Source organism: Ursus americanus, chromosome 8 (genome assembly GCF_024610735.1).
Source record: "Ursus americanus isolate L20-20 chromosome 8, mUrsAme1.1.p, whole genome shotgun sequence".
Taxonomy (NCBI): domain Eukaryota; kingdom Metazoa; phylum Chordata; class Mammalia; order Carnivora; family Ursidae; genus Ursus; species Ursus americanus.
In genome coordinates this window covers 46,238,752-46,250,800 of record NC_142134.1, presented here as the reverse complement: position 1 = coordinate 46,250,800, position 12,049 = coordinate 46,238,752, and the positions used below count along the sequence as shown (strand labels likewise).

At 39.3% G+C, this 12,049-nt stretch overlaps 1 protein-coding gene across 1 annotated transcript in view; it reads left to right on the top strand.

Annotated features, from left to right (window-relative positions):
• Positions 1–1,011: 1,011 nt before the first annotated feature.
• LOC148109579 (gamma-aminobutyric acid receptor subunit beta-1-like) overlaps positions 1,012–12,049 on the top strand; it is a 121,763-nt gene continuing 110,725 nt past the window's right edge. Inside the window, exons 1-3 of the mRNA XM_087864159.1 lie at positions 1,012–1,167; positions 1,333–1,424; positions 1,848–1,915. Coding sequence (XP_087720285.1) covers positions 1,088–1,167; positions 1,333–1,424; positions 1,848–1,915 — 240 coding nt within the window. The 5' untranslated portion in view covers positions 1,012–1,087. The remainder of the gene's footprint in view (positions 1,168–1,332; positions 1,425–1,847; positions 1,916–12,049) is intronic.

The following is a 12,049-nucleotide window of genomic DNA, read 5'->3' as shown; positions in this document are numbered from 1 at the left end:
AGAATGCCTAGAACATAGTAAATATTTAATATATACCATTAAACAAATGAACAAATTCCTAGCCCAGGGCCTCCCTCCTAACATGTGCTCCATGACATTTACTGAATTGCATTGACTGAATTTAATATAATTCAAACAACTCTTGCTCCTGCAGAACCCCAATCTATTTGCGAACAGAGATTAGACCCTCTGGGTGTTTCACGGTTCTGTTCTGGGCTACTGATGCGAGTTAACACACTGGCAATTTTAAGAAAGAGGTTTTCCTTACCAGAACCAAGAAAAAAGTGGGACTTGCGGCAGATGGCACTAGAAAAAGGATTGCCTGCCCAGAGATGCTGCCTCATCGCTTGTTTCCCTTAAATCTCGTGCCCGGAGAGACAAGAGAGGGGGAGGGAAGAAAAGTGGGGGAGCGAGTGAAAAAGTTGGCTCGCCTCTCCTTCTCCTCCTCCCACAGAGAAGGACTACACTAAGGCAGATGTCCTAGGATGCTTCCTAAAGGGACCTGATTCTTGGAGTCCTGAAGTACGTGCTGAGTTTCCTCTGCCCCTTCCCTTCTTCTCTGGCTCTCCTCCATTCACTCCCCCCACCCACCTCGTCCCCCCATCACAGGAACACAGGCATACCCTGGAGACCAGAGAATCGCCCCGCCTCCACACTTTCAGTTCTAAGACCACCGTGACTGCCAACGAAGGATGCCAATCACAAGCAGCCTTAGCCAGATCCCTGGGAGTTGAGTAAAAAAAAAAAAAAAAAAAATCAGGTTGAGGACAGAAAGGAAATGAACATAGCAACTGCTAATGCTCGAAGAAATCTCAGTATGCAAATGCATACAGGATCCCGAATAAGGAAAGAACAGGATATCTCCGACTCCTCAGAGGACGTGGAACACCACAAACAGGAACTTTAAAGGCATTGAAATCTGTTGCCTGTTCCACTAGGAATATTGTTTGCAAGGCACAAGGTGTCTTTTGGTAGTGAGCACCCTCTGCGCATGCGCAGGTCCTTTCGGGAATTACTGCCCTGCCGCCGACTAAGTTGCATTCCTTGAATCTTCGCAGAAAAGACAATTCTTTAATCAGAGTTAGTAATGTGGACAGTACAAAATCGAGAGAGTTTGGGGCTTCTCTCTTTCCCTGTGATGATTGCCATGGTCTGTTGTGCACACAGGTGAGCTGCCGTTGTTGAACGTCTCTTTTTTTCTTGGTGTTTTTCTTTTTACATGCTTGCTGGATCATGTAGCTTGTTATTTGGGGGTAAGGTGTGCTTGTCTATATTTATGTCTACTCGCAGTTTGTGTTCATTTTGAATACGGTCCCTACTTCTTCCCTTCAGCGCCAATGAGCCCAGCAACATGTCATACGTGAAAGAGACAGTGGACAGATTGCTCAAAGGATATGACATTCGCTTGCGGCCGGACTTTGGAGGTAACGCTTCATCTTTTTTCAACCTGTAACCCATACATATCTAGTTCTCCTTTCCTGTCAAAGATAAATGTCAAAAAAAAAAAAAAAAAGCATGTGATTTCCGCAAGTGAGCGCTACGCCCTACGCCCTGGACAAACACGCGCGCACACACACACACACACACGCACACACACACCGGACCCTCAGTCGCAGGTGGATGAAACCCCAGGCAGAGCCGACCTTCCCCCCGCCCGACACACCCTCTGCATAGTCACTGCATCACGCGTGTGCCCACACCTGTTTTCCCAGGCTGTCCCCTGCAAGGGGGAGTGGGGGATGGAGGAAGCCCATTCAAAATGTAGTAAGCGCAGGGAAGCCCCCTGGCTCTCCCCATCCTGTCGCCACTCTAAGAATATGTCCATAATGTGTCCCACCTCCCCGCAGGGCCCCCTGTGGACGTAGGGATGCGGATTGATGTCGCCAGCATAGACATGGTCTCCGAAGTGAACATGGTGAGTGGCCTCCCGACGGCCCGCGGCCGGGCTTACGCAGATGTGAAATGGACGGGTCCTCTCGCCCTCTGCGTTTCATTGGCGGTCACTTCGCCCCGGCCCGGGAGTCCCACTCCGCGTGCTCCCCACACTGACACACACTCCCTGTTGCCCCTGGTTTGTATTTTCAACACACACACAGGCTACTGCAGTGTTCCGGAGGAAACGTGCTCGGCACTATTTGGGGAGGGACAGTGACTGTGGCGCTGGAGGATCGGGTGGGGCGGAGTCTGAGCGGTACTTTAGCAGGGTTTCCTTTGGTGTTCGGATGCGGAGGGCACCATCTGCCGGCGGCCGGGCGGCCTGCACTAGGGTCCCCGGACCGTGGCCCGTAGCCGCCTAACCCGGAGTGGTCGCTGAACCCGAGAGCTAGCCCAGGTCCCGCCACCAGGCGCCCGAGCACACAGACACGGTTTCAGAGTGTGCCCTCCTTCTTTCCAGGCTCAGACACACCTTGTGGCAGGAGCAACACGCTGAGACAACAGTCCATGCTATGCTGGCTAATACGAAAGTGCTCAAGTCAGCTTCTGGGGAGACTTGTATTGTGTGTGTGTGGGGGGGGGGGGGGTGGGGGTTGATGAATTTTTGTTCTAGCATCTTGCAAATTTAAGTTGAAGTAGAATGGCTTTGGCGTTATTGCTTTGCTTTACCCTAGAAACCTAAGGATGCCAGAAAAGCCAGACAATTAAAGGGACAGCGGAGGGGGTGCGGTGCGGTAGTAACATAAAGCGGTCCTTTCAAGAGGTTAAGATTCTTTATTTCCTTTCTTCCTTCTCCCTTTCTGAAGCTGTTGCAAGGTAGATTGAAATCATAGCTGTCATCTTCTCTATTGGCTGTTTCCAACCACGGTGGGGTAGCAGTTTCTAGTGGTTAAGAGTTTCTAACTGTTGCTTCTGGTAAGGCAGGGGGAAAAGCCTGTTGCTTTTCTAGAACCAACCACCCAGGGAACAGCTAGATGTACGTGAGCAAAATGCCATTTTTATTCCATTTGCGAAAAAAATATTGTGGCAGCAGAAATTTAGACAGCCTGAATAATTTAAGGACTAAAACCCTCTGGGATTTTGTCACTCTATAGCTGTAAAGGCTACTGAATCATCATTTTATTTCATTTCATTCCTAGTGTGCCGTTTTATTTCAATATGCTAAGGTTTAAGAATTCTTTCTTTTTTTAGGTTATGTCAGGGAAAAAATAAGTACGTTTGTAATCTATTGAATAGGATTAGGAGAAAAAGTCTATGAATTTTTTATATTTTATAGTTGTAACTTTTCCTGCGTTAAGTAGCTTATTTAAAATAATGTCACTGATGGTTGTATTGGAAAAAGAAAAATAATTTTTAAAAATGAATGCACAGTGAATATTTTCTGACTTGAGAAAGATTTTTAACAGTCTGACATATTTATAATATTCTGTTCATATACATCTCACTACCACAAAGCAACCCAAAACACACTACTTACAAACACTGGGGAATGTAATAACATATGCATATATACAAATCATACCTACTCCATGCCACTGCAACCGGGTAACTTAGATAATAAATTAAAAAGTAGTCTGTATCATGTAGATAAATTATGATAATATTTTCCTTTTCAGTCATTTATTTTGGCACCTTGTAAGTACCCATATAGATAATTTATAAAATGGGAGAAGATTCAGACAGCTCAAAAGGCAAACAGTGCCTTTTCCAGTGGTCCGTTTTCTGTATAAGGTACTATGCTTTTCAGAATTTTTAAAAAGGTATAATTCTGTTGGCTATATTTACAAATAACTTTTGAGTTACAAAGAGAAACTGAATTAAATAGGGAAGTTGCTATTAACCAAGACAACCCCCTAATATGAAAGCTCTCTACAACCAGCTGTTCAACTGAATTCATACACAGCCCAGACAAAAAGGACTGAATTTCACTGCAGTACCACTGGAAAGGGCTCCTAATGATGGAATAATACAGCCTATTTACTTACTGCACCCTGTGTGTATGTGCTTGATTTTTAAAAAAGATTCCCCCACCAGATAAGCCTTTGAAAAATATATCATATTAAAATACGAGTTACCTTTCCACAGTGGTGTTAGAAACATGATGGGAAAATAGAAACCACTAAACAATGAAAAATAATAAACCTTGATTTACTTACTGTTCCTTGTTTTAATAAGAGTTACCAATAAGATCCAAGGTCTATTTTATCTTTCTCATCTATGACAAAGCATTGAGATAAATAGATTGGAAATAAGTCCAATAAAAATGGAAACAAGGAGGAATTTCAAGATTGAGGGCTATCAACATAACCTCAATAGTTCGCCCTCATTAAGAGCATTGTCTACAATATGCTTTGAATTTTAGATAATATAAGTAGGGCTGAAATATCAATGGGAAATAAGACTCATTGATTTTTATAGTAAGCGTGTTGTAGTACCCTGATAGGCAGTAAATTTTGAGGTTATTTAAAAGGAAATTTTTACCAAAATTGACAAAAATTAACAATGGACAAAGAATATAATAAAAAATAATTCTAAAGAATATTACTACTAAAATCCATTACTAAAACACTGTTCATTTTTAAATTTTTATTCATTACCATTACTACCCACCCATTCAATGGCTGGGAAAAATGATATGATAATTGTACATTACATTAATGGGTTTGAGAACTAGGCTCTGTTATTTTTTGTTCTTTTCTTATGCTACCCTAAGTGAAATATAATTCCACATTGGTTTATAGCAGTATCTGTTTTAAAGACTAACATAACAGCAAGTATTTTCTGATTCATGTCCTTCAGGGTATAGAATGTTTTTCCCAAATTAAGAAAATAAAAGAGATCTTTTATGTCAAGAACCTATATGATCAAGAATTGTCAGTTCTGAGTGGTGAATTCTGAGCAATATTCCTCTGAGGAATAATTCTGATGCAGAAAAAACTATACTAAGGAGCAAGACTTTTCTTTTCAGGGATTAATATTATTGATTAAATTAGGAAGGATTTTTCCTCTTGCATCATGGGATATACTATGGAGGTGATAGTGATTATATACTGTTTTTTTCTGAACAATTATCTTAAAAAAGCTACTGTGATTTCCATTTATTGTTATATTAAACCCGTCAAACCTTCCCTTAGTTCCTGCCAAGCCATATATCTACTGTCTGTCTCTCTAGACTAAAGCTGAACAGACGGCAGGTGGGGCAAAAAGAAGACAATAGCCCCCATAAATTGCCTTAGAGTAACCTCTAACATCTGTTAATATAAACCCAGGAAAACACAGATAGGTCTTCTCCTTGAGCAGAAGATTGGGGAAGCATGGTTATTAACTACCTGCAAGCAAGTGGTTGAATTCTCTCATTTCAGATTCCAATAACTAACTGTCTTATTAAGGAGGTGCCTTCTGATGATCAAGTCCCGAGCATAAAACTCTCTGTCCCTGACCTAAAGAGCGGTGATTGGTCCAAGTCAGTCCCAGGAGACTTTACATCTCTTGAGTCCTAACCCAAGTAGCCACTCCCAGTAGTAGACAACTAACCATGCATTCATTGTTTCCTTTCTTCCTTCATGCATGGGTGGATGCAATAATGAATGTTCTTCTAGGCATTGCAATTAACAAGGAAAAGAGTAAAAAAAAAAAAACAAAAAAAAAAACAAAAAAAAAAACACCACAAAAGCCTAAAATGAGCCAACTGTGTAAATAATACCTAAAAGAAAAACAAGTATAACTTATCGAATATCCACTGTTGTTAAATTCCACTGGTGTTGCTGTTGTTATTTTAATATTTGATTCCAAAGGATTCTGGCACATCCTGTACTATGTCTAATTACTTGGTCTTGGTGACACAAAACAGTAATCACTTTCAGAATTCCCCCCTGCTCATTTCTTTAAGTCAGTGTTTCTCAGTCTATAATGTGTCCTTGAGTCACTCTGAGATCTTAAAATGTTAAAACGCAAATTTTGAATCAGAGGTCTGGGATGGGGTCTACGTTCTCCATATCCTGAGTGATGCCAGTTGCTGGTGTGTGGACAGCACTCTGAGCAGCAAGGTTGTAGTACATTCTTCTAAGATCTTGCATTATTACGAAATGAACTTTTTTTTCTCTTAAATTTCTCTAAGAATGTTATTATTTCAAGGTTCCAAATTAAGTTTCAAGTTAATTTCTAGATAAACAGGTAGCTATATGCTCAAAGGGAGCGTTAGTTTAGTAATTGATGATAAGCAGCAGGACAAAGGCAAGAGCCTGGATGATGGGGCTTGACCTCACTAATAAGCGGTCCTCCTAACTGTGTCAATACTTATGAGTCAGCCAACCTGAAACTGGCTATGAAAATATTTCCAAGCACAGTAACTCCGACAATACTATCCTGCTGCTTTACAGAACACCAGTGACTTTTCTTTTTTAGAATAGAGAACACTGCAAACTGGTTTTCCCCCCACCGAGGAGATTGCAATCGCTTTGTAAAATAGCCTAAACATACTCTTGTTGATGTCAGGAAATTCTCTGAGGTTATAATAAAATTCCTCTGTAGATAGAGCAGATAGGTCAGTATCACTGAAAGGCAGGAACAGATATCTGCAATTAAATAAAGATATAAATACATTTTTTTCTTATATGAATAATCAACCAGGTCTCACTTTTATGTGCTGGGTTACAATATTATACCATCTTAAGAAGCCGAGAAAGAAAAAATTTCCCTTTGCCATTCCATTTGGAGATAACAAAAAGATCTTTTTGTACCCTAAGCCCCAACAAAGCAAGCCTATCTAGATTTTTTAAAGTTTGAGTTCACATTTGAAAGCCTGTGTTCTTGGGATTACAAAGCCAGACTGGTTATTAAAGTGTATAATACATGAAAATAAATAGTAATATTTATTGAACACATCCTATGTATGAGGTATGTTTATCAAGTGCTTTATATTACTAGCTCATTTAATCCTAGATTTAAGGATAACAGATTATTATCCTGCATTATAGATGGAGAAATTTAGGTTAGATTAAATAACATGCTCAGAAGGTACAGAACTGTTAAATGGCACAGCCAGAATTTGAAACCAGGCAACCTGACTCCAGCGTCTGGCTCCTATCTGCCAGGCAAGTAAAAGAATATTCCCAGTATTCAGTTTTGCGATCTTGAGTGAGTCATTTGACTTCTCTGGGCCTGAAGTTTCTTCTCTGTAAGATGAAGGTAAATGACACTATTGCTAAACCTCTTTTCAGTTCAAATACTCTATGACATAAACTCAGATCTTTAAAGATTTTGGAGACTGCCAAAATCAAGACTCTACCACTCCAACTTATTGTCCTGTTAGTGTACAGCTTATTCTATTTTATTCTCCTGTTAGATATGTTAGTCAGCAAGCGTTTATTAAATTCCTACTGAGTGCAAACTATGGTGGTCTCCTGGGAACAACGTAGCAATGATTGTATGTGATCCGGGGCCTCTTGAATCACTGTTTTAATGGGTCATGGCATTCTCATCCATTTTTTTCTAAACATATTCGCAGACAGCAATAAGGTACGTTGGATCAATGGTCTTCAAAATGAGACTCGACTCATCCCTCATTTATATTGCATTGAACATTGGAACCAATAACAAATTGGAAATATTTCTATCTGCTTCTGTCCACTATATTCAAACTGGGAACATTTCACCATAACTGTCAAACTAATACATTTTTCAACACTTAATGTGAAACAGTAGGAAACCATTACTTTCCAGGATCTGGGTATCCCCAAAGGATTTACCCAACCCATTTAAAATCTTTCCATCAGGTGGTCTGGGAGCATGTTAAAGCAATGGTGTTCATCTCAGCTGGACATTACTTGGTATCAATTCTATAAACGTTTGATGCTTTTTGGTTTGGCAGGCCCCCGAAGTCTTGATAGCACCCTCAGAGCACACTTCAATGAAATCTTGTGATCACCAAGGAAGGTAAAGCATTTCAAAAGAAAAACAACAGTAGTGTTTCCAACCGACTTGAGTTTTAACAGTGCAAATGACATTACCGTACTTGAGGATAATAGGAAGATAAATGGATATATGCTTATAGCTGATTAAATATTAGTACAGAGTTTCTCCATGAACTTTTTTAGGGTGCTGAATCCTTTTTTTTTTTTTTTTAATAATACCAGGATCAGGTTTTTGTATTTTAGAGCACTTGTTTTCAGCAGATTGTACATTTCATGAAATCCCTTGACTATCCATTGAAGGAAGTTAATAGTGTGTGGCATATAACAACCTGTTAGTCAGCACTTAACAGAAATGTTCAAGAAAGGGTTTACAATTAATTCCTATCAGTGGTTATAACTTAGAGGAAACGCTGACCACAAGAATGAAAGATGTGTAGGTTTTCTTTTGTAAGCCCAGTTGCCCCATTTTAGAATCTTTATTAGTCCTCATTATTTTTCTGCTAATAGTTTTTTTCTGCTATCCCTCCATTAAGTACCTAACATATTCCCCCTCTTTCAATCCCGGTAAAACTTGTCACCATATTATATATTTAAGATTAAAGGGCATTTTTCCAAGACCGTTCATTCAACTACTCTACTGGTCTCTGTCCTTGTAGAGTTTACAGTCTTTTCAAAAAAAATTATTTAAAACCTTATTTGCTGGAATGAAGGGTTTTTTTCCCCCTTGAAAGATTTGGAAACAGTTATAGTTATCCTGGTTTTGGGGTGCTTTGGTTCAACACATACTTAGAGAACAATTCTTATTTTTGATCATGTTTTAAAATGGGTACTAGGGAAGGAAATATGACTAAGCTATGCTACACACCATCAGGTATTTTACAGTATACAAGACAATGTACATATAAATTACTTTTAAATGATGTGCTAGGTGCTATGATGGAGACATGAATGTCCAGGATTCTACGGGAGTATGGAGGGGTGGTTTCTAAGGCATGGTAAAGGGTTACTCCCTGAGAAGAATCTTAAAGAAGTATAGCAGTTAGTACTAAGTATAGGCTGCAAATGAAAAGAAGAATCTTCCAAGCAAAAAGAAGAGCATAAGCATTGGCAGGTGTGCCTGAAAATAGCACAGAGTGTTCCAAGAACCACAGGTAACTCACCCTTATGAGAACGTAAAGGGCACAGGGCAGATTGTTAAGACATAAGCAATACTAAAAGCACGGTGTAGGACAATGTTATTGAATGTTCTCACTTGTGTAAAAAGAAGGCTGTCTATAAACATATGTGTGTGTGTGTGTGTGAGTGTGTGTGTGTATGTATTTATATATATATTTGTATATTCACTGACCATTTCTGGAAGCATACAAAAGAAATGAATGGTTATCTCTTGGAAGTAGAACTAAGACTAGGAGTATAACCTGAAGGGATACATACTGTACTTCACATGCCCTTTTGAGTTGCTTGATTTATGAAAAATCTTATACATGCTTTATACTTTTGCTTTAAAAAGACACACACACAGAAAGAAATGATGCTGGAATATGTATGCTCAGGAAATGAATACTAATCCTGAAATACAGAAAACCTGCTAAAGGTTTTAACAGGGGCTATGTTTTGCATTTCAAATAGATCATTCTGGAAGTTATGTGAAAGATGAAGCAAAGAAGGCTAAAATTGGGGGCAACATTCCTAGTTAAGAAGCTAAGAGGGTGTTTCAAAGTCCAGATGAGAGACAACAAATACCAAAAGTAGAAGAAGAGTAGCCTTAGGAATGGAAAGTAAAAAAGAAGAAAAGATAATCAAACAGAGGCAAATCAGAGGGATTTTGTAATCGATTAGATGATGGAGATTGGAGAGGAAATGATCCTAGGATGCCCCACAGGGTTCCATGTTGAGTGATAGGCACATGTGGCACCATCTGCCTGGGGGGAGGGGGGACACAGGAAAAGAAGCCCCAACCATCTTGTTCACCACAGAAGTGGAGATGTTTTCAGAATTAAAAAAAAAAAAAAAAAAAAAGCCAGAGCATGTTATTATAAGGTACTTGTGGGGACATGGGGGAGAATATAGGAGATGTGGAACTATCCTGAGAAAGACTAGTTCTTTGGTGAGTCTTCTAATTCTGTTCACATACAAATCAAGTTCTATAGGGAGAAATCCTGGGACATGTAAACGTGGTGGCTGAAAGGAGCTGGTTAGAGATGTAGAGCAAGGGTGCTGGCCAAAGACGAATAGAGCACAGTCAACTTTAATCTCTAGCAATATTGTTCCTTCTTTAGGAGGGCCTAGACCCTGATAGAATGTAGAACATGCTTTTCAAATTCCCCCAGGGAAGTGATCTTTGTACTGTTTTAGTTGCCTTTATAAAACCAAATAGGTGGGAAAAAAAGATGTGTGGAGAACTCACTTACACAGCATCTGCTTTCTTCTCTACCACGTCCCTAAAATGATTCAGAGTCCTTCTGGAACATTGTGTTTCCATGTGAAGTCATGTGAAAGCACTGTGAGTTCTTGCAAAAAGTATTTGGTGATGACACGAGACTGGGTATAACGAGCACAAGTGAGGCCAACAGCGTGCCCTGAGAAATGAGGTCGAGCTGCCAGAAAATTCAAAAGTGACTCCCAGGAGCTTTGCTGAAGAACTGAAACATTTGAACCACTTGGTGGGGATGATTTTAAACAAGAATTCAACAGAGCCCTGTCCTTCACAAATGTTCTTCTGGAAACAGGATAGCCATTTAAGCAAAATTGTATTCATATACTGTATTATTTAGTATAGGGAAAGAAGGCAGAGACACAGCTAGAGAAATAGACTCAAATAGAAGAGGGTTCTTAGGTGGTTAATAGCAATCAGCTTTTCCATTCCTCCCCCCACTGAGAAAAGGTAGGGTTAAGGTGCCTCAGACACAACAGGAAAGCTAGAGGCTAGATGCCTTGCTCTTGTTGCTGAATGGATTAATCAGGGAAGTTGCTAGAAATGAATCCCGCTTTGAATGGGAGGGTTATTTGGGATCCTTCCTGAAAGCGGGGGAATAGATTTGTTGAAAGCTCAGGTTCCCTGCCTACTCTAACCCTCTGTGACTCATGGGGAGATTTTTTTTCTTTTTTTCTATTCTTCTGATCTATTATTTTCAAGGGAATGATATACAATTCTCTAGTCAAGAGGAACAGCTTTGTGGTTTCCATAGAGACATTTCAATGACATTTAGTTGAAATCCTACCTGTGCCTAGAATATTTCTCATGTCAGAGGCCATCATTTCTCCCTCCTACCACTTGCAATCCTTCTCCCACCCAGATGCATCTAGAGCGCCTTTAAAACCCACAGGAAGAAGCTATCTTTCTTCTATGGAGCCTTTTATGTAGCCACAATAGAGAGAATTATGCTGGAGAAAGAGCATATAGGGCATGTAAACAAATCAAGGCTCCAAAAAGGCAAAAGACCCAATATAACATAATGATCATCTTTTAGTCCATATAAGGTTTTTATTGACCTTGTCTTTTCTGCCTGTACTATGTAAGCTCCAGGAAGTTCAGGATTATATTCTTTATGCTCTCTATGTAGTTCCTAGTATATTATAGGAACTTAATAACATTTATTAGGATTATAAAATAATTTTTCTGGTCATAAAGAAGTATTAGTAATAATGGCATTTAAATTTATGAATTCAGAAATTAATAGTTTCTCTGTGAGGTCTACCTTATGCCTTCATCTGTAATTTTCTTTTATGTTGATCATGAATCAGGAGCTGTTTCCATAGAAACAAGTTTATCACATGGCACAGCCAGTTTCACAGACACAAAATTACTTCATGACAAATATCACCGCACACACACACACACTTACATGCACCCACATAAATTTTCATCAGCTTTAAGAAATAATAACTGATTTTCATATTTCAAAATATCATTTCCATACTGGCACCTGGGCTATCAATATTTCTGGAAACATTTAAGAAATTGTTACAGAACAACTTGATTGATGACTATAAAGGGAATGGCATTTAAAGAGAAGGAAAATCAAATTTAACAGGTAGCATATGAAAAGTGTTTCCTCAGCCAATGTGGAGAGGTCTTGAATGAGATAAGTAAAGTTTTAAAAGATAACCAAAGAACTTTATTAAATTTAAAATTATAAGGTCAAAAATATGTCTAATCCAGATATTTATATATATGTTTAATATATGTATTTATAATCTAC